This window comes from Sardina pilchardus, chromosome 9 (genome assembly GCF_963854185.1).
Source record: "Sardina pilchardus chromosome 9, fSarPil1.1, whole genome shotgun sequence".
Lineage (NCBI taxonomy): Eukaryota > Metazoa > Chordata > Actinopteri > Clupeiformes > Clupeidae > Sardina > Sardina pilchardus.
The window spans coordinates 28911854-28934722 of record NC_085002.1 but is presented as its reverse complement, the minus strand read 5'-3'; the positions used below and the strand labels follow the sequence as shown (position 1 = coordinate 28934722).

At 41.4% G+C, this 22869-nt stretch overlaps 3 protein-coding genes across 3 annotated transcripts in view; all 3 read left to right on the top strand.

The window, feature by feature from the left end:
• Positions 1-61: 61 nt before the first annotated feature.
• On the top strand, positions 62-14371 carry LOC134091891 (limb region 1 homolog-like protein). The gene is made up of 17 exons (XM_062544613.1): positions 62-306; positions 5327-5411; positions 7817-7850; positions 7961-8100; positions 8436-8539; positions 8676-8799; positions 8915-8983; positions 9226-9290; positions 9488-9560; positions 9691-9774; positions 9991-10067; positions 10253-10330; positions 10563-10636; positions 10852-10942; positions 11366-11432; positions 11544-11705; positions 11980-14371. The coding sequence occupies exons 1-17, from the start codon at positions 244-246 to the stop codon at positions 12063-12065; spliced, it is 1476 nt and encodes a 491-aa protein (XP_062400597.1). The 5' UTR covers positions 62-243; the 3' UTR covers positions 12066-14371.
• Positions 14372-15006: 635 nt separating this feature from the next.
• Positions 15007-22285, top strand: rhebl1 (Ras homolog, mTORC1 binding like 1). Its single transcript, XM_062544612.1, has 8 exons — positions 15007-15434; positions 16078-16149; positions 16417-16484; positions 16694-16776; positions 18866-18922; positions 19047-19094; positions 19692-19773; positions 20348-22285. The coding sequence occupies exons 1-8, from the start codon at positions 15383-15385 to the stop codon at positions 20438-20440; spliced, it is 555 nt and encodes a 184-aa protein (XP_062400596.1). The 5' UTR covers positions 15007-15382; the 3' UTR covers positions 20441-22285.
• A 224-nt stretch (positions 22286-22509) lies between these two features.
• The window catches only part of prkag1 (protein kinase, AMP-activated, gamma 1 non-catalytic subunit), a 7798-nt gene continuing 7438 nt past the window's right edge, over positions 22510-22869 (top strand). The window contains exon 1 of the mRNA XM_062544611.1: positions 22510-22659. Within this exon, the coding sequence (XP_062400595.1) occupies positions 22651-22659 (9 nt within the window). The 5' untranslated portion in view covers positions 22510-22650. The remainder of the gene's footprint in view (positions 22660-22869) is intronic.

Sequence of the window (22869 nt, the reverse complement as noted above, 5' to 3'; positions counted from 1 at the left end):
CACTGACAAACTCGACTCTACGCCCCCCGCTCAGTAGATGGCTTGTACAGATTGTTCCTGAGAGAGGAGAGTGGCGTGGCGAGGCGACGGAGAATATATCAGGAAGGGCACACAGGAACATCGCTGCTTAAAACCACCGTCCTCTCCTAGTTTCAGCCATCTGCATCACTCCAGCATTGTGCATACATATAGCACGGCTTTCTTTTGTGCCGCCGCCAAAGAGTGCGACATGTTTGTCAGAGTATGGACGGACACGACGTGACTCTCCGCGAACAGATTTTCCATGACCGCGTCCGTGAGACCATAGTAAGTACACCTTGTTCTCCCCAGTAACTGATTTTATTAACCTGTGGCGATAGTATTTCCTGTCCCTGTGCATTAGCTGTTGGCATCTCTAGCAGAAATATAGCCACATGCGTTAAATGATATGTATGATGATGATGCTGCTGTGGTGGGATACCCCTACTTAAGTCATGTCAGAGCAGCCAAGAAGAAACAACAATTTATTTATTAACTGTTTTTCGAATACAATTTTAATTTGCATTTTGATCTGAGGCAGAGTATAAACAGTTTTTAGTCTCGTTTCTCAGGTCTTAATTCCTCGTGTTTTTGTGCGCCTCTGGTCAGGGAGAAAATTGTTTAATCCGATTTACCTCTGGGGGGAAACGTGCAGAGGTCATGCAGCAACTCAAAATTCCTGCCCCATTGCAGACATCTACTAAGAATCAGCTCAGAATTAAGTGAAATCCATGCAATTCTCTTAAACTTTGCTCTATATTGAAATAAAGCACAAAACAGTCTATGCAGCCTTATACTAATTTGTTCTTCATGACTTCAGACAAGTTACCATAATGTACAATATACTAGGCTACTTGTCCACTTATTTGCACAGGATAAATTAGAGATTGGGGGTTGCATTGTGGTTTGTGAGGAGGATGCCTTTGGAATGTTTTCATATCCCTGAGTGATTCTGCACCCAGTCAGACTATAAGAGCTTTACTGTTACAAAGCTTTAGTGCATAATAAAGCTTTATTGTCATGAGTGTATGAGTATGTATAGATTTCCGTTGTTTTGTGTGATTTGACTGGAATGCCACTTTGCCACATATGTTCAATATCTTCCCCGAGCCGAAGCCCAAACCCAGAGAGCCTGACCTCTGACCGGGTCAGGTCAGCAATGTCCAGGCCTCATGACAGCTGAGCTTATACGTCTTTATATTTGTACATTTTCGCTTCCATCCCATTTAGGATAATTGCTTATTTGTTGTGATTCAACCCATGTCATCTCTGCCTTCTATTAGGCGTTGATGTGTTTGTAAGCTATATTTGTTTGCTAGTATTTGTGCACATATCTGTTGCCTACTGAATAGCATTACAGTTTGTGGAGTATATTCAATGAGGGACAGTTTGTTTGTGAACAGAGCAGTAGAGATTTCAGATAAATTCCAGCCATGGGGGAAAACACACATGTGGAAAAGAGTGTATTAGATTATTGACTGCCTGTGTGAGTGTGTGTGCATGAACGTAGGCGTGCACAAGCCTATAATCATCCAGTTGCCTACAAAAAAAGCCTCTAAGCGTGGTAGGACCGTGATGTTATTATCCCCTATTGAGAGCCTGATGAGGTCATGACCAGTCACCATGACCTCAATTGGCATAAGCCGTATATCTGTAGTGTAAACGGTACACTAGTCTCAAATTATTAAATTATGTTCAACAATCAATATTAAATGGTTTAAAACTAACTTTGTAAATGTCAGAATAATTGATGTTTAACTAGAATAAGGGCTAAGTAATCCACTATCACTGCATGTGTATATCTGCATAGTTGCCAGTGCTCTTGATTGTGGTGCATTGAGTTCTCCTCTGTCTTATTAAGTGGAGCATCATTCATTACAGGCTGTGAGCTGTTAGTCTGCTATTGTTGGTTTGCTGGTGCCACTCATAATAGCCACCACTGGCTCACACGCAGACTAGCATCTTGGGTCGAGTGGGCATCCATCCAGGTCTGCCATGCACCAGCTGCTGGCGCTGTTAGCAGAGCGCCTTTTGTGGTTGTGGAGGACATTAGTGGTCGTTGTGGGCATCAGCAGGCTTTTGAACAGACTTTAAGCTGCATAGTGTCTCCCCCCTGCTGAACCTAAAGGCCTTTTTTTTTGTGGTTTATTCACTCTGTCTTGCCATCCTATAATCCCTCTCAAGCCAAACATGCAACAACCCTCGACACCCATACCCACCCTACCCCCACCCCCACCCCCACTCCATGTCCGATGTGATCCTTATCGCCAGCTCTAACCAAGAGCCTGCATGAGTGACCATCTGAGTTTAGAGTCAGTGCTCTTGAATGGTTGTTTTTGTACATGTCTGTTTCACCAAGCTGCTAAACTGTGTTCAAACTAAGGCTGGGCCACTCCATCACAGTAAGGATTGGATGTACAAGCTCTGTGACTTGGTGGATGAGCAGTGAGTTAGTGCACTGACCTGTAAGAAAAACATTTTTTAAAGTCTAGATCTGTGCTTTCAAACACTTCCGAATTCTTCATTTCAAAAAGGAAAAAATCCAAGGCTCTCTTTGTACCAAAAATGTATAAAAAGCCTTTATTTTATATGGCTATGTCACATTTAAAAACTTAAACTGGGCAGCAACCTGTTTGTATTCCTATACACCAAAGAGCACCTTCAATTCGATCTGCAATTCCTGAGCACTTTGGATTTTCCCTCATCTCATGGCTTCCACATTTTTTATGCAATCATTTAGACATAAAACAGTTACCATGGATGCTAATACACCCTCTACTCTACTCTATTCTAAATGTTTGACCTAGCCTACATCACTGCTAAAGGTCTGTACACAGTTAAGCAGTTATCATTACAATTATGTGTTATTAATTGTATAGTTGTACAATTCTGCCAGGGAAACGGTGTAGGGTCATTCCACATCAATTCAACCAGGGCCCACCTACAAAATCAACACCCCCCTGCACACATAAAACTGGCCATAACTTGGAAAGAATTGATCTTACATAAAAGTAATTTTACAGTGTGTCTCCTGGGTAGCATAGGTACACCTGGCAATATTTTCTGTTAACTGACTTAAGCGTGTGGGCCTTGGTTGAATTGGAATGACCCTGTATAAAATGACGGCTATTGCTAGCAGGGAGATGAGGTTGGCCAACTAGGATTATAACGGATCAGATTGACAGTGTCAATTTCAGTTGACTCACAGTTGGCTGTTCTGCTTGTGTATCTGCAGTTCAGTTTTGAGGTCTCGTATTCTGTTTCAGCAGTGAGTGAACATCTCATTTCAGCAGTACACACCTCCTTATATCATCACCTGGTATATACATCCAAACATGTATGTTTACGGAGATGATATGTCAGAGAGTTATGCAATGCAAATCCACTGACGCTGTCATTTTTCTGTCATCTCAGATGTCAGATTTTTGAAGGGGTCAGAGTATTTTGATCTGTTTTAGAGGTCTGCATGCGGCATATAAGAAGCACATACTTTCCCCACCACTATGGGGCCGTGATTTAAATGACGGTAAAAGTGTTAAGTCTCATCTCTAATTAAAGCTTATTAGTAATGAGGCTATGAAATAGTCTGCCAATTTAACAACACAAGCAAGACCCTATAAGCACAGACAGCAGTGGGTCAACTCGGTGCTCCCACAAGCTACACGATGCCTTTAGTTTATGCATGAGACACTTTGCTCATTGAGTGACTTGCACTTAGACGGCTCATAGACACCTGGTTGAAGTGAAACATGGCATATTTTATGCTGCAGTAATATACAGAACATTGATCAAGGACATTGCAGCTGGTGTACGGTAGTGAAGGTGACTCCCAGGTAGCCTTGAAAGAACCAAAAAGAGTGCATCTCACATGTGGGTCTGTTGGCCTCAATGTGTGTCAAGGGTGTGGAGGTTTACTTTTGAAACACCCTTCTAAGCTTACCTGGACTATTTAAAGTAGTGTCAAGAGAGAAACTTGCATGTGATAAGCAAGAGAGTGTATGACGTTGGGCTGTGCTTTGTTTGTCTACACATCCTGTTGTTAAATGGCAATGCTTGTTGACGTTTGTTGACATTTAATGACTAATTCAAATTCTGTGTGCGTCTTAACTCTGATAGAGACAGAAATGGCCTTGATTGTTCTGTGTGCAAACGTCAGTGTTCTCTTCTATGGCATCTGCATTTTTATCCTGCCGTTTCAATTTGATGACGCATGAATTCACCAAACAAGCATATTTTCCGCTCATTCTCTGCAATCATTCCAGCAGGTGTTCTATAACAGCGGACTACTCAAATAGCATCTTAATCAGGCATTTCTGTGAGGTGATCTGTTGCGTAATATGTTGTTCATCTCCATAACCACATTTTGTTAATCTGTTCTGAACACAGAATTGTTATCAAGGCTCACAGGCTGTGTTCACGTGAAATAACTGAGGGGGGTGAAAACAGGAAGTATATGATTGAGTGGAGGGAGGGAGTGTGTTGGTTTGAGAGGGTCCATGTTGTTTTGAGTTTAATCTGTTTCCATGTGGTCATCCATCCCATCCTTTCCTGACTTTCTCTTGTGGATGTTGCGTAATCTGGTAATCCTCTCCTGGCCAGGCCTCCTGGACAGCCTGTGTCCTTCTCTTGCCAGTCTCCATCCCCTGCTCATATTAGGCTGCGACGACACTGCCTGTAGTCCTGTCTGAAATGAAACACCCGCTTAACTGTCATGTGTTCTGATGTTATGTACATGTGTTTAAAGGTGTGCGTGGGTTAGTGCACTAACTTGTTAGATGCAGTGTGCCAGATGATCTGTCTATACATGCATCGGTCTGCTTCTATCTCTCTTTCTCTCTTTCTTGCTCTAGCTCTCTCTCTCTCTCTCTCACACACACACACACACACACACACACACACACATACACACATACAGTACACATACACGTGTGCACATGCACGTGCACACACACACACACACACACACACACACACGCTACTGAGACTTTTTCAGTGATTTCCAGTATTTGCATAGGAGTGTTTTATGAGTTTGGTACCATGATTTACACTCAGGTCAACATGTTACATTTGTGACATACAATACTCATTGAATACAGCTATAAATATATGTGACTCCATTTGACCTCGCCATAGGAGCCTATATGTCCATGCTACACCGACTGAGTTGCTGATGTGATAGGGATATCACTTTGGGCCTTCAGCTCCTATGTTTCAAAAACAGAAAATTATCTTTTGTGTATATGGTTTTCTTATTCAAGCTTTTATTAAAAGTCAACACTCTCCTCTCTCCTTTTGTCTTCCCTAACAGATTTGTATTTTCCTCTTCTCATCTCTCTACATTGTCTGCTACCTTATCGTCACACACTACAGGAAGAATGCAGAGTTTGCTACAGGTAGGTACATTAAGAAGGAAATGTTCCAGAATTTTCTATACAGTGACAACGTCATTACTGATTAGCCTTGCCTGACTTACCTTGCCTCATTCTCACACATGCCACCTTGTTTATTCAGCTGTAAGCCTCAGACAGACGCCACTCAACCCTAGTCATCGAGCAAGTTTTATGGACAAGAAAGAATTTAATAAATCCCCATCTAATCCTGTAATTCTTCTAACTTTGTCAAATCAGTTTGGTGTAAAAAAAATACAATTGCAGGCCTTTGTGGCTTGATTCTGCTCAGTTCATTTTATACATAGCCTACTCCGCAACAGAGTTGATGAGCCGGTGAAAACAAAGGCCACTTGTTCTTGGGGCCTGTTTTGGATGTATAAAACCATGAGGGAGAGTTTCACTGGCCAGCTGAGAAGGTGCTGTTGTGTCATATTACAGGATTATGGCGAACTAAGCATAAACGTGACCCTTTCTCCTCTGTCGGCTGGTGTTGTTGTTGTTCTAGGGGCACATGAAGTAGTACATTGATACGGTTGTTAAATGTGAGGGTGTACAGAAAAACCTCGCCTCACACCTGTTGCACGTGTAGGTTGCTTCTTGTATCTAAATGAGAAGCCAGTTTTGGCAAGGCACCCTGGATACCCTCCAAGATTCGCTTGACAAAGTTACGCCCAGACAGTTATGCAACACGGCCCCCCCCACCCTCATTCTCACCCCACCTCCCCAGTACCCCAGTACCCCCGGCCCCCACCCCCTCTCAGTGCCCGGGCCCCATGTCTGTCAGCGAGAGAAGGTTGTTTGGAATGTTCTAGTCAGATAATAATACCCCTGGATAGCAGGAAGAGCAACTATCTGCCCTCCCACCCCTCAATAGACGCGCACGCTGTCACTCACACGCTTGTGCGCTTTGCACATGTACACAAACACATATTCCTCATACCTTTTGTGACCACAGACTAGCAAGCCAGAGCTAGCATGCTGCTTTCATTTGTGTGGGTCCCTGTGGGCCACTGCTTTTGCCAGGTTGTCCGATTTAATGACATCAGAACGGCTCTTTTGAGGGTGAGAGCAGGGCCTTAGTGAGCAAAGGTGCATTTAACCTTCTATTTCTAATCTCTGATAAGCGTTGTTAGCACAAGCTAACACAAGAATGAAGGTTGCTGTAAAATGGCATGTTGCTGTAACATAAATGATTGACTTAAGTTAAGCAGTTGCTGTTAATGTGTTGTTCTCTTTGACTTATCTGTTGGGATGCTCTGAAAGTTGTTGCTGTAGCATACATACACAGGGCGTTGGCTGTTGAAATTCCCTACTCTGTTGGAAACATGGAATCAATTCCAGATTTGTATTTTGGAACATTATCCCAGTCTTTCTTACATAACCAAATCTGCATTGGTGTACTGTAGGTCTGAGCGTGTACGAATGTGTGTGTGTGTGTGTGTGTGTGTGTGTGTGTGTGTGTGTGTGTGTGTGTGTGTGTGTGTGTGTGTGTGTGTGTGTGTGTGTGTGTGTGTGTGTGTGTGTGTGTGTGTGTGTGTGTGTGTGTGTGTGTGTGTGTGTGTCTGTGTGTGTCTGTGTGTCTGTGTGTGTCTGTGTATATGTTTTTCTGTGTGTTTTCCCTCTGTGTCTATGTAGTTATACCTTAATTCAACCTTCACCTAAGCTTGTGTATATGTGTATGTGTATGTGTATGCTCTTTCAGTTGTTTGTGCCTTCGTAAAAAGTTCTGTCTTCAATTAGCCTTTGGGTAGAGTTGCAGCACAACCAGTTCACTTTGTCAATAATGACAAATGTTTTAGTTTCCAAAGGCAGAATGCCCAAGCTCCTCTCTCTCTCTTTCTCTCTCACTCTCACTCTCTCATTCAATAATACTCACAGACTCAAACAAACAAAGGCACATAGAAAGGTGAAAAGCACCAAGGTAACACATTGTTCTGGTCACAGACACAGAATGTCCTGTTTGCTATTTTGGCCGTATTGCGCAATGTGTAACTTTCTCTAAAGTGTTGGGAATGCGCCTCGTGTCACTTTCCTTTGGTGTCTTCTCCCCAGTGTCCCCATTCAGTTATGTGATGTCCTTTTAACCACAATAAATACATATATATATATATATTGTATTATGTATGTTACAGAAGCATAATATTTATTAGCTACATCCTAACTGTCACATCACCTTTTGCCTCAATTTTTTTTAAATTAAGGCATTAAGATCAATTTCCAATAGATAGATGTTCCTCTTTTTAGTCAATTTTAGCAAGCGGGCAAAAACTTATTCTACCCACTATATGAATGTGTATAATGTGGCTCTCTTCACTTACTTCTTGTTGTTTTACTGTATCCTCTGTATGTTTTAGAGTATTAGAGTTTCTACAACATGTCCTCATCTTTGTCACTTGCTTTCTTTTCAGATGACGATGAGGATGCCACTGTCAACAAAATTGCGTGAGTCAATAACACGACATACCACATCTACTCATCTTAACGTGAAGGAATCAGTCGGCAGTAGATGTGACTAGTTGCTTCTGTTTTGTTTTTCTCATTCCTCTGTCCAGGCTATGGCTGTGCACGTTCTCACTGTCGGTGTCGGTGGGGGCAGTCATGCTTCTCCCCATCTCTATCCTGTCCAACGAGGTGCTGCACACCTTCCCACAGAGCTACTACATGCAGTGGCTGAATGGATCCCTCATTCATGGTGCGCCACATCATCATAACAAGACACACATTCCGTCTCGACCCACACACACACACACACCCATGCACTCACATTCATCATCCAAAAACGTTGGCCCACACTCACACTTGCCTGCTATTTTCCTATGAGTGTGATATTTCACTTAGTATCGTAGTGTTAGCACAGTGTCGTGCGTCAGGTAAAATTGGACTGAGAACGAGCGTCAGGTTTTTGTATGTCACAGCGCCCCCTGATGGGCACAATAAGCATCGTCTCTGCTGGCTGCAAAGATCACTGTGCTGTTCTCACCATGTTGTTGACGTTACAGAGAATGTCTTTGGTTTCTGTCCTTGCAGGACTGTGGAATCTTGTCTTCCTCTTTTCCAACCTATCGTTGGTGTTCTTTCTACCCTTCGCCTACTTCTTTACTGAGTCGGAAGGCTTTGCTGGATCCAAGAAGGTATATTAGATGTAGATGATTAGTATTTCACATTTATAATTTTCTTGAAAAGTCTACAAGTCCTTGAACATGTGTTTGAATACATACTATATGTGTGTGTGTGTGTGTGTGTGTGTGTGTGTGTGATGTCTGGCAGGGTGTAATGGCACGTGTATATGAGACTGCTGTGGTGTTGCTCTTGCTGACGCTGCTAGTGTTGGGCATGGTCTGGGTGGCCTCAGCTCTCCTGAACGACACCTCAGCCAGAGAGAGTCTATATGGTGAGCTGCCGTTCCCACCGCCGGTCCTCCCCCCCTACTCCTCTCACACGCTACACATACGTCTTAAAATAAAATCATATTTGAATGCCTCTCATCATCTGTCTCTGTCCCTCAGACCTATGGGAGTATTACCTTCCATATCTGTACTCCTGCATCTCCCTGTCTGGTGTCCTTCTGCTGCTATGTGAGTATATTTAGTAACGGCTACATCATCAATCATCAGACAGCTCGTTGTTTACGTTTGTACTGTAAGATTATAGTTTCCATAATCTGGAAACTGATGGATGTAAATGTTACTGCTTAGGTTGTTCCTGTGGTAGCGTAATTGTTAGCGTTAGCGTGTAGTATGTGCTGTTTGTGGGCCTGTGTGCATTTGTCCATGTGGATGTGTAGATGTGTGAAAGCACTCTCTCTGTGCTCCCCTAGTGTGTACACCTCTAGGCCTGTCCCGTATGTTCAGTGTCACCGGGAGGCTTCTTGTAAAGCCACGGGTAAGTTTGTGTGTGTGTGTCTCCACTTGCATGTTCTTGTGCATTAACCGATAGCTAGTAGCCCATAGAAGATACACATTGTTGTCATTTCAATAATTTTGAATGAAATCTCTTTGTCACACACACACACACACACACACACACACACACACACACACTCTCTCTCTTTCTCACTGTTTTATGTTTGTTTTCTGTAGCTTTTAGAAGATGTGGATGATACCATGAGTTGTGCCATCTTTGAGGAGGCCGCTCTCTCCCGGAAACTCAACAGTAAGTCCTTCTTTACATACTAAGCATTGTAACTAAGATATTATACAACATACAAGATGTTGATAGATGGCAATGTCTCCTAACATCTGTTTATATTTCTCTCTTTATCTCTCTGCCATGGCTCTGATAGCTGAAGCATCTTGTTGGGTGAATGTGAATGTAGATCTCCTGAGGAACCAGTTCCTTACCATTCAGGCACGACGGATTGCCCTCGGTAAGACACACACGCACACACACACACGCACACACACACACACACACACACACACACACACAAATCTGTGTTGATAGATTCAAGGCACTGTGTTCCACCAGCCGATACTTTTGAGTTTCCGTTGCCCGGTTGCCCTCATCAGATGACTCACAAGGACGCCCACAGGTGACCCAGGAAGTGCTGTTCTAACAAAATCTCGCTGTTCTGTTTCCTTAGAGATACGGAGGAGAGCATCACCATGGCAGCGTAACCTTGGTTACCCTTTCGCTATGCTGATTCTGCTTGCATTGACGGTAGGCAATAGAGGACAGACAACTGAGAATCCTTCTCCCCACTTTGTCCGGCCTCCTGAATACTAACTATTTCCTTGTTTTATTATGTATTTTGCGGTAAAAATAGTTATTTTTAAGTGTGGCTGTCACTATGTTGTGTTAAAAAAGCTTTTGTGCCTGTCTGTCCCTGTCTTTCTCCTACTCAGGTGGTGTGTGTACTGATAGTGTGTTTCCATGTGCTGGAGCTGTTGTTTGATGAGACAGCTTTGCCCCGAGGAATGGAGGTACGAATTACATTTTTTCAACGGAGGCATGAGCAGACCACACTGTTTATGGGCAGACCACATTATTTCAGAAAAGTGCATTTGTGCAACTGGCATGAACTTGAACTTTACCTTGAATTTCCCCTTGGGGATCAATAAAGTATCTATCTATCTATCTATCTATCTATGCCATGTTATGGTTGCGCTGGAGCTGTATAGCTGTTTATAGCATTTTGTGTTTGTGTCTTGATAGGATCCTCTGTTGGGAGCTGCCTCTTTCTCGATGTTTGGATCCCTGGGTGCAGCCGTGCAAGTCATCCTCATCCTGTATCCTTTCCCAGGACTCTCTATCTCTATCTATCTATCTATCTATCTATCTATATACTGTATCTATCTATCTATCTATCTATATCTGTCTGTTTGACTGTCTGCCTGCCTGCCTGCTTGTTCACTTGTTTATGTGTGTGTGTGTGTGTGTGCGTGTGCGTGTGTGTGGATATTTCTAGAGATGCGTGTTTCCCTTAACTCAGCCTGCCCCACAGGTATCTCATGGTGTCCTCTTTGGTGGGTTTCTACAGCTCGCCGCTCTTCTCCAGTCTGCTCCCGCGAGCTCAAGACACCACACTAACCCAGGTTTGTTAATGCACCTTTTCTCTCTCTTTCTTAAGGGCCGTTCAGACCAAGGCCCATAACCATACGATAACGATAACAATAACAATAATTATAACGATAATGATAACGACATTACTGTCCACATTGGCCAGCAGTAAGAAAAATCTGTCCTTGAGTCGATGAATGTGATGCCTATAATTTGATGGCTGTCAGCTTTTTATCATTCTCAAAATCCCTCTGAAAGTGATCCCCAACGACATTGTTTTTCATGTCGTTAACGTTATAGTTTATGTGTGGACGTCATCATTCATATTAGCCAAAACAGTAAGCTAAAAAGTTATCATAATAGTTATCGATCTTGGTATGAACGACCCTTTACACACATTTAGACACGCACAAATGCAAATGTCCCTTCATCACTTCTTTCAAATGCTCCATTCACAGATTATTGCAAACTGCGTCTGCTTGCTGGTTCTGAGTTCGGCCCTGCCCGTGTTCTCCAGGACTCTTGGTAAGACAGAAGAAGCTTTGCTGCCTTGATTATGTATTACGTGTGCTGTGCCAGGTGGTATCTCACCAGGTGTTCTGAGGGATCGTATCATCTGTCATCTGTTTGTCACAGGCATCACTCGGTTCGATCTGCTGGGGGACTTTGGCCGATACAACTGGCTGGGGAACTTCCACATTGTGTTCCTGTACAACATTCTGTTTGCTGGACTCACATCTGCCTGTCTCATCAATACACTCACGTGGGCTGTGCAGAGAGAACTCATATGGGCATTTGGTGAGTCACACACAGACAAATACATATTATATATATTATATACACACACTCACATTTTACTTCATTTGTGTCTGCAAATTTGACCGGTGCAATAATTGCTTAGAGAAGATTCAGTTATGTGACTGTCACACAGACACACACACACAAACACACACACCCACATTCAGATTCTCACAACAACCAGGTTTTTTCACAAAATGTCACCACTAGTGTACAGGCTCATGAGTGTCAGAGTATAAGCATTAACCTGATGTTCATTTCTGTTTCTCTACAGGCCTGCATAAACTGCCTTTGACTGTCTCTCGTTCAGCCATCCCTCTCAAACTTCTTTTAGCGAATGGGCTCTCAAAGATTCAGTGATGATTCTCCATCTCCTCATTCAAACTAGTTGCCTCCTACCAAAGACTACCTTATTGCAGTTGACGGTAGCTGGATCCTTCATTTCCTCAAAGACTTTTGACAATTGGTCAGTTTGCTGACACTTTTGCTGGACCTTTCATCACAATCAAGCAAGCTGTAGTGCCACTTTATTTAACTTGTACTGTACCAAATATGCAATATATCCTGTACCACAGGGACCAATCACAGGCTTTGCCCTGGCGATAGGGGTGGCAACTGGAAGCAGCTGCAGCTGATACTGCAGCTAATAACTATTTTGCCAAAAAAGATTAATGAATGTGTAATGGAGTGAAATTCAGATGTGATATAAAGGGACAATTGCCAATGTATTTGTTTTGTTCATCATACATTGCTTATAGTTTCACAAGTTCACATTTTCCTGATGAGTGAGATCTATGCAAGGTCAAAGAACAGGATTACCTATAGTGAAATTACCTGGATCTTATAAAAAAGCAAAGAAAAGAAAGAACAAAGAATGACTTGGATCCTGAAATGAAATGGACACCCCTCTTCTAAGCCTCAGTAACAGATATGGGTTAGAGTACATGGGGATGTTAGTTGTGAGAAGTGTAATGCTGTGGCTATGGCCAGATTGAGTTCTTAAATGCTCTTAACGATCTAGCAACCATCATAAAAAGTCTCTGAAATTCCCCTCTGCTGTTTAACCTGCAGCTAAAATTTCACCATTAACCAGTGACTGTAGAAAACATGGGCCGCATCCCATCATGCACTTACGTAGTGAAGAAATGAAGCCAAACTTGGTCGGACAGCATAGCATTAGAGCCAGTCGGTGCAGTAAGTGCTTCTTGGAGCCAGAGCTTGTGTAGTAAACCGCAAATTGCTCATATGAAATCTCTGCCATTTCCGTGGCTTCACTTTAACCAATCAGGAAACCCCTATTCCTGCTTTACCTCTGTGATCTGTAAATGTGCAAGCTTGTGTCTATTTAGGTCACTAAACTAAAATGTTGTACACCAGCCCCTGAATATTTATGTTTTTTGTTTACACTTGATTTATTTTTAAATGTCTTTCATCCACTTGATATTTTTTTTTTATTTTACAGACTGTTTTTCCCCTCAATGTTTACTTTCTTTCTTACTGACCATTTGAGAGATCACGAATAATGAACAGGTGTAAACAATCACAGGAGATATTCTTACTGTATATGCCTTATATTATTTGTCATTTGACCATAATAATATTTTTATCTCGTCTTTACAATATAGACATCTTTTCACTGTTCAACTAATGTAAAAAAAGGTGTCTCGAGACCAAATATTGGTCAAATACAGTGAATGAGACCAAGTGAAACTACAAAAACGTTTACAGTTTGAGTGGGTATGTATAAGGTTTTCTCTGTATAGTTTTTTAATTTGTGTTTATGTGCCTCTCTCACTCTATATCTAGAGTGTCCAGTATTTGTGTTTCTATATGTATCTGATCATTTGTGTCTGTGTGTGGACATTACGTGCAATACCATTTCATAAAGTAGTGACAATCAATATAGTGTGTACTAAAAGAAGGAATTCCTTTTGTACATTTATGTTAATCTATGAGCCTCCACCTTTCTTTCATGCATTTATTTAGAAATCTTATGTCACCCTCCTTTTTGTACAGAGCCTTTTTCTATGCATTTATGAATTCGTGTGTACACATATTTATTCATATTATTAGTGTTCATTTGTTTGTTATACATATAAATTCAATGATTGTAATGGTAACTATAATCTCACGTCTCACCAAAGAAAAGTTGAGTGACTTTGTTAACAAAGTGGTGATGTCAACTTTTTACTAGAGGCTCCGTTGTTCGATAAATTACTAAATGTAAACAGTTCTACATATTCCAGATGAAAAATCCTCATATCGAAAACCATAAACATTTTCCTTATGAGGTGACATATGGAAGAGTGTTTTGGATTTTAAGTGCCCCATAAAACAATAATCAATTAAATAATTTATTGTTAAATAACATGTTTTTTCTGGCTCTTCAGAAAAATACACCCAAATATGATCTCTTGGGTTTCTTGCATAGGTTAAATGAGTGTTGTTGAATATTCAAGTGTCCAGTTATAGCAAGGCGGAAGGCTCAACATGCCGTTTTGAAGGTGGATTTTAAGTGACATCAAGAATTTGAGGTTGTGTTTTGCTGTTGCTGTTGACTTAGAATAATGAATGAAACCCTGTAGAAATGTGAATAATGTGTTGTTTTTGAGTGTGTGTTAAAAGCTGGAAAAAATGTTTGTTCATTAAACATATTTTAAATGTCACATCTCCCTTTCTGTCTCTCATATAAAATTGATCTTTTAAATCTAGAAACTGAATAGGCTACAGAATAGCCTGGCCCTCAAAAAAAAAAAAAAAAAAATCTTCTTCAGCAAAGACTTGTCTATTTTTTCGAACCTTTCCTGCCCTTTTCTGATAGCCTATATTTGTGCTTGATGCACCTGTTTATCTAGAGCGCAGCAGTAGGCCTATAGCCTACTTCTGAAATCTAGAAACTGGCCATTTTTATTTAGTTTCAATCACAGTACGCGTGTCGAAATTGAAGAAATGTTATGTTCATTAAAAGGCTTTAGGCTAACTAGTTTTACATTCACAAATAAAGGGAAAAATGTATTTTGCTTAGCCTTTGTCTATCAGCTAAACTTAAGTCAAATGATTCATGCAAAATTGACTGAGAAAGTAGGCCTAGGCCTACACATAGCCTTGACAAAGGAAAATATATTAATAGGCCTAGATCTACACAAAAAAAAGAGAGGAAAGACGAATATGCCTATTGGTAGGCTAGAACTGGTACTTTTCCTCCCCCAAGCGATACGTAACCACATTTCTGTTGGCTGCAAGGTGTCTGGTCTCAACTACTCTACAACTGCACGTCTGACGTAGCCTCTTTTACGACGGCGTGCCGTGTCTGGTCTAATCAGATCTAATGCCCATTTTTCGACAGTGTGACTCGAAAGCGCCACGGCAGTGAATAAGCCGTTTTTTGTTTACCTCTAAAGTATTGAAAAGCAATAGCAAGTTGTTAAAATATAAAAACTCGAAGTGCTTAACTGCATCAGATATCAATACTCGATCGAAATAGTTCGAAATACAAGTTTTAACGCGCGTCACCTCTTCAAGTGAAGCTCGAGGCCCGGCGGACAGCTAGCTCGAGCAGCTTGGAAAAGTTTGTTGTTGTCACGTGACAAGATACGAATGTGGCGATAAAAGTTTTTCTTCCAGTATTAAAGCACCGCTAATACTTGATATCTTTTTCAATCTATTATTCTCAAACAATGCCTCAACCGAAATACAGGAAGATTGCTGTGTTGGGGTACAGGTCTGTTGGTGAGTACGAGCTGGAATAGTGTGATCTGCTAGCAAGAAGCTAGTCTTTGTTTTTGTTTGCATAGCAATGTTAGCAAGCTAACGTCAGCTTTAGCAAGTCAAGTATTATGAACTGGAATCACGATTGATAAAACGTTATTTCAGTCACTTATTTTGCCCAGATCGTTTAACCATTACCTAAATATTTAGCCAATGGTGTATTTATGTGAGTAATTCATACTGTTGGGCGAATCATTGTTTTATCAACTTCAGCTAGCTCGCTAGTAAGCTAACCTAACTGGCACATGCGAAAGTTGTTGTAGCCAGCTAGCGATATATGCTAGCTTTACTAGCACAAGGAGGCTCTAACAACAGTAAGGTGAACCAATGTAGCTAGCAAGCTGGGATAGATGATTGTTTACTGTTGTGGTATAGCTTGGCACCTAGAAATTGCACGTTTTCCAATGTATGCTCGTGCAGGATGTTGGCTGGTGTCTGCTGAGAGCTTCACATTGTGTATCGTTACCTGTTGAAAGATCCAGGGCAAGCCGACTTGATGTTTGCCCACATGACCGTATTAGGATATATGCGTTGCTGTGTTGACATGTGTTACAGACTAGTGGGAAATTTCAGATGCATACTGACTACAATTCTTTTGTAACAGGAAAGTCCTCTCTAACTATACAGTTCGTGGAAGGACAGTTTGTAGATTCATATGACCCTACTATTGAAAACAGTAAGTTTGTACAAATCTGTTTTTTTCCCATTGATGTGTAGTTTATAGGGCATTTGTTATTTCATTGCATTCACTCATTCATCCTTCCCTCATTTAGTCTGTCAGGTCATGTGCACACTTGCAAACAGTCTTTTGAATTGTTTCAAAATTGTTCAAATATTTACTGTTCTGACTCATAGTAGTAGTAGCCTAGGTGTTATCAATGTTGAGGTACACATTCTGCCATTGCCACTTACATGTTTCTCCTGTCATTTTGATCTGGCACAGCTTTTAATAAGATGGTATCTGTGAATGGACAGGACTTTAATCTTCAGCTTGTGGACACTGCTGGTCAGGTAGGTACTTCTCACATACCCGAAATGCCGTTGTAGTTGTTATGTCTTAGGCAATTGTTGATTTCAGTCAATGAATTTTACTTGTCAGATGTTGATAAGGGTACTAGATAGAGGGAATTTCACATTATGATAAATCAAGTTTATGGTCTCTAAGATGATATAAATGTTATCTCTTCTGAGAATCTCACCTGCTTTCTAATCTCTTCCAGGACGAGTATTCCATTTTCCCACAGTCTCACTCAATGGACATTCATGGTTATGTCCTTGTCTACTCTGTCACCTCTATGAAAAGGTGGGTATTTGTAGTAGTACTGAATTCATGGACTGTGTTTGCATGCAATGCAGTGTCCTGGTTGCAATCAGGATTTTGAAGTATCCCGGTTTGTATTTGCACATGTAAACATCATATCCTGATTTCAGAACCCTGGATAAGCCCTTATCCCAGTTTTGAGTAACCCGGTTATGCTAGGTGGAGTACTCTAAAAACAACTGGGATACTGTTCCATATATACACCCTATCCCGGTTTACCATGTGAAAGCCTGAGTACGTTTATTGTTGGTAACAGGCATACTAGTATTCATCATGTATACAGGGATATTAATAACTTAGGGGGTATTCACACCTGCCTTGTTTAGTTCGATTAAAACGAACTCAAGTTTGTTTCTTGCTTGGTTCGGTCCTTTTTGACTGGTGTGAATACAATCACTCGAACTCTAGTGCGGACCAAACAAGCGGACCGAGACCCAGCTGAGGAGGTGGTCTCGGAGCGGTTCCTATCGAACCCTGGTGCGGTTCGTTTATGGTGTGAAAGCAGACCGACCTCGATCCGACCCAGTTACAGAAATCTACCTTTTTTGGATTTGACGAGCTCCCGTAGTTTTTGCGCATTATGGGAAATGTAGGATAGCTGCGTGACGCACAACAGCTGTAAGCAGCAGAGGGCTAACGCTTTTTTGCCAACAATAATTTGATTTTGCATCTCCTACCCGTTCCGTCTTCCGTAGGCCTGCTGTTAGCATGTTGGACACACATGAGAGCTCTTCTCAGCTGTTTTGTTGCACGTCTTCGTCGTTGCAAAATTACGAGCATGATATTGTTAAACTTGCATCAAACGCTCTTGACGCTCAAGCACTTCTGCAAAGCTGTAACTGTATAAACTATATTGCTAGGATAATAACGAGTACAGTACGCAAACATAGTACTTACGTGGGCCAACTTTGACTTTGGCTTCCTATTCTTCACCCCACCTACACGTTTACCAGCCAATGGTTGAACGACCTTAGCACATGTGCTTTTGTTTATAAATTCTGGTCCGGTTGCAATTAATCACGGTGTGAAAGCGAACCGCACTAAAAAAGAAAAAAAGAAAAAAAATTGGTCCGGACCAAATAAGTGAACTAACGGACCTTCCTGGTGTGAATACGCCCTTAGTTTCTCTGTGTTCATGTAAAGACCATATCCTGAATATGATCAAAACCAAGATATGCCTTATAACCAGGATACTGAAGTTCATGTAAACTCCAGTCATGGAGAATCACTGAGACAACTGCAGAAAGCTCAGGGGAGTTTTCATCTATAACTAGACGGCACTCGAGGCACAGGCCTCTCTAGCAAGGCCACATATCCCAGTGTGTGAAGCAGTAAGAAAAAGTGAAATTTAATATGTGATTCGGGTCCGCTCCAGAATGTAATGGATCTCATCAAGTCTCATGAAAATTTGGCAGGCAGTTTTTGCACAAAGTCTGCTGATAAACAAAGGAGTCACACTGATAACATAATGTCCTTGCTGGAGCTGAATGTGATTTTATGTTTATGTGTTACAATTTCTTTTGAAATGTGCTTTGTATAGCTGAGCAAAGCATTCCTGAATTATATTTATGTGAAAATGCACCGACGCTGATTACATTTCAGTTGTTTCTTCTAATGACATTTTAGTTACACTTTACTCCAGTGAGTCAGTGAGTGTGTACAAAGTGCTCTCCGGTGAAACATGAACAGGAACATTTGTCAAGTCTTTGGAAGATTGTTGTGATGGCTGTATCTACTGCAGCACTACTTAAGTAAAGTAAAGGCCATGCGTGAATTAGCATTGTGAAATATGAGAACAACACAGTCATCTGTGCATGTCCTCTGCCAAAACTTATTTTAGTGCCCGATGCGTTTTAATCTCGGGCCGAGGCTGCACCACCGGGAACAAAGGCACAGCAGATGCATACTTGAGATAACTGTCCCGTCCTTTTCTGACCTTGCTGTTCTGCTGTATGTGTGTGTTAGTATAGCTGATAGACCTGGCCCTCAAACTTATATGCACTACCCCCACTCCTTCTGTTCCCCATTTAACTTTCTCTTTCATTCTTTCTCTTTCTTCAACCCCAAACAGTTTTGAAGTTGTTCAGGTTCTACACGACAAGCTGCTGGATATGGTTGGAAAAATTCAGTAAGTTTCATATTCCAAAGCTTTGAAACTAAGCTTTGCATGTCTTTGCTCTTATGGGTCAGGGTGATTTCAGTTCATTTAAGCACCCAGAACTGCACTAAAAGAGCTGATCTTGTCGTTTTAGGGTGCCTACTGTTCTGGTCGGGAACAAAAAAGATCTTCACATGGAGCGGTAAGAACAGTCAATCAGCGTGACCAAGGGATGGTTAAGGGCTGTTTACACCAAGAACAATAACTATATAAAAAAATATTGTTCCCGTTAATATGAATGACGACCACACATAAATTATAACGATAATGGTGAGGAACGATGTCGTTGAGGATCGCTTTCAGAGCAATTTTGATAAAATAAATCTTAACATCTTAAATAATCTATGCTTATAGTTCTTGTTCTTGGTGTGAATCCTCCTTTAAGCCTAGCAAGAGAACTGCATTGGTGTTCCCCTCAACTGGTTTCAATAGTGCCTCAATAATGGCCTCATTAGAAGACCCCATCAACCCTCAGCACTACTACTGTATGCAGCAAGTATGATGATGTAGCATTAGCAGCATTGTCACATTCATTGTCTTGGGACTAATGCATCGTCTCCATGCTAAAGGCAATTGGGAGTGTGGATGAATCTAGTCAAATCTGTTATCCACAGAGTCTATCTTAATGCAATTTACTGCACAAATGACTAGATTGAATTCTGTTGTGGCACAAATAGAACCAGCTTTAGCCGCATTCCATAATTTAGTTTGTGTGTGTGTGTGTGTCCTGTGTCCCCAGAGTGATTAAGCCTGAGGAGGGCAAGAAGCTGGCCGATTCCTGGGGTGCTGCTTTTATGGAGTCCTCTGCTAAAGAGAATCAGGTAAAGCACTGCTAGGTATCCTCTGTCCTGGTCATTTTAAGCAATGTTGGATAGGTTTGCAAAAAAAAGAACCCCTACTGAAAATTCCACTTTTAGTTCCTCGTAAGTGTCACAAGCAAAAGTAATCAGCAAGTCTCAGTCACTTTACTAAAACTGATTAGCCATCGAAATGTTTAATACTTGGCAAAATTTAGTTTGAAGATGTAAGTAATTTATTTCTTACTTGCTTAGGTAGATTATGCAACTGTATAAGTCCATCCTCGCCCACTTGCGAAATAAGTGCCTGCCTGTGTGGGAGTTTCTTGATTGGTCAACACGTCTAAATCATTTTGAAATTTTACTTGCTGATTACAGAATCCAGACAAGTCCCACTCTTTGTTTTCTTTAAGTATCCATCTCCATAATGGCTGGTACACCATGAAACCAGCTAGTTTTAAGTTTTGCTGAACATATGTTTTACAACACTTTGATACACTGTAAAGGTCTGCTGCTGAATGTTTAAAGGGGAAAGATCATTGTTAGGAAGCATCAGTTGATAGGCTACAGAAGTGTCTGATTTATCTCTCTTGCACAGACGGCTGTGGAGGTTTTCAAGAGAATTATCCTGGAGATGGAGAAAGCAGATGGAAACGCCCCCTCAGAGGAGAAGAAGTGCACCGTGATGTAGGCGGGTCCAGGCAGACACAAGCAGTCGGCTAATTGGCCAATGCCAGGAGACACAACATCACCAGCCTGCCAATCGTAACCCGCCAAACCACAGTTATAGTTCAAGGCCCCCCTTTCAGCAGCAAAGAACTGCCGCACTCTGTCCCCTAAATGTGTACAGTTCTTTTCTACAGCTCAAAAACAGTGTTCTGAGGCCAACTGAATGCAACACCACATTCTGTTTTTATTTCTTTTTAATATATATCTCTTTCTCTCTCACACACACACACGCACGCACATACATATACATATACATATACATATATATATATATATGTATATGTGTGTGTGTGTGTGTATGTGTGTATATATATATATATATATATATATATATATATATACACACACATATGAATGGAAAAAGAGGTATGGAGCTCACTTTGCAAAATATTCCCAGTGTGAGTAAATAAGACATGTAAAGCAATGCAGAGACGCAAGTCTTGCTGTCAAAAGTACTGTAGTCTGTAAAGTTCGTTGGCCTCAGTCAAGCAACACTTGGGAAAAGTAAGTTTAAGAAAATGGCCAAATATAAACCGCAAAGCCACATGCTGCATTCAATGTTTTCATCGCTGCCTTATTAATGTGATAATACACATGTTCATTTTCACAGCCTGACGTTCATTGGACGCTAGTTATCAACCTTACATGTCTAGCCATGTGTCAGGAGTGGGTGGCGTGACCCTGTGGTCTCAGTTCACTCTCATTGGCTGTCTCTGCCTTAGACACCACTTAGGCCAACCAATCGCTGGTGCCTAACACACAGACTCGGTCTACTTTCTCAGGTTGTTCATAGATTCCAGCCAATCCTTTGTGGCTCTTTTTCTGTCAGGCAATCTCTTACGATCCTTACCAGCTTCTCCTCGTCTCCCGTTACCACTGGTTGGGGGGTCAGTTTTTCTCTTCTTTTTTTTGAGAGGGTGTGCGACCCTCAAAGGTTTCCCCTGCCCAGTGCAAAGTCAGAAGTGGGAGGACTGCAGGAGCGGTGGAGTAGGATGGAGGAGTCTGTCTCTCATCTGCTGTAATCACCTTTCATTAGCTGTCAGTGACTTCTGGGTTTATGTGTGGGTGGGGTAGGGGGTGGGGTTACCTTTTTCCATTTTTTCCATCTTGATGATTTTTTTTCCCCAGACTATCTGCTGGTACTCAACTTGTGTGCCACTGATGAGAATATTGCCCCAACAGCACATTTCTTTATAAGACTGTAAATCATGTTTCTTTCTCTCTTATACCGTAATGAATTGAAGCAGTTTAATCCTCTTTTCCCGTGTTTGAAACCTTTACGGATAAGGGTTTTGAAATATCCACTGTTGAACTGAAGTATATTCCCTTCCCCCCAATTTAGCTGTATTCTTTGTACAGCTTTAATTTGTTTCTCTTACAGACATGACCTTGTTGATATAGTATTGTTTGAAAGCCTTGCCTGATGTAACTGAAAAATCTTGATTGATTTATTGATTTGGTTGGTTAATTGTGTAATTGAGTGGTAGTGTTAAAAAGGCTGGTGTTGCTGGTGCTGGTGATGCTGTGTCGTGTGCCTTACCTTCCCATTATATGCCCCATGTCCCTTCTTCTTCCCCAAAACACATCTACACACAAATACAGACCATTCACCTCTGCCCAATCTGATTTAAGGTGCTCTGTTGGGTTTTTCTGCTCTCTTGACTTGACTCCCACACTACTTTTGAGGAAAATCGAGTGGTATTGTTGCACCTCAATGCCCAATACTCGATGTGGGGGACTGGTAAATACAGAAAATCTTGCTGTAAACAGTTTTGTATATAAAATGAATAAATCCTTTACTCTTGAACTTGTCATCGTCTTTTATTTATGGCAGTGAAGAACAGTGGCAGTTAATTATCATTAGGTCTTAAACTATATTACTTTAATTTTGCACTTTTAGCGATAATGTAGTTTTTATTGATGTTATCGTTATGCTACTGTAAGTGGCTTGGATAGGAACCAAATACAAAGTGATGTCTTTCATACATGCGCAGTTCAGAGCCTCACCGGAAATAAACAAGGGGGAGGTCACTACCCTACACAGCAGACAGTAAATAGACCACCCCATCCACGTATCGGTTTATTTGGACAGTATATAGTTTCCTTTGAAAGACTTTCTCTAAGGAAAAAAACGCTCCATACGTCTGACATAAAAGAGTCAGTAAACGGAACATGGACTGTGTAAGTATTTTTGTGTGTCAATTGGTTGAAGTGAGCATGCAATGCAGCGGATGATTATCGTTAACGTTACCGGGTAGTGTGAAGATAGCTAACCATAGCTAACCATTTAGGCTAATGCAAGTAATTCATGTTCGTTACGATTACTGATGTATTTTTGGGAAGGAATTTGTCAGTCCATCGGTGAAAAAACCCAAGACGGATTTAACAGAG

Bases quoted from the DNA above. Each gene is read 5' to 3' on its own strand.
- LOC134091891 (XM_062544613.1), top strand. From the start codon at position 244: ATGGACGGACACGACGTGACTCTCCGCGAACAGATTTTCCATGACCGC. The intron at 9,775-9,990 runs GTAAGACACACA...CTGTTTCCTTAG, and splicing joins GGCACGACGGATTGCCCTCG to AGATACGGAGGAGAGCATCA. The intron at 10,637-10,851 runs GTATCCTTTCCC...CCTGCCCCACAG, and splicing joins GTGCAAGTCATCCTCATCCT to GTATCTCATGGTGTCCTCTT.
- rhebl1 (XM_062544612.1), top strand. From the start codon at position 15,383: ATGCCTCAACCGAAATACAGGAAGATTGCTGTGTTGGGGTACAGGTCT. The intron at 16,485-16,693 runs GTAGGTACTTCT...AATCTCTTCCAG, and splicing joins TTGTGGACACTGCTGGTCAG to GACGAGTATTCCATTTTCCC. The intron at 19,774-20,347 runs GTAAAGCACTGC...TCTCTTGCACAG, and splicing joins CCTCTGCTAAAGAGAATCAG to ACGGCTGTGGAGGTTTTCAA.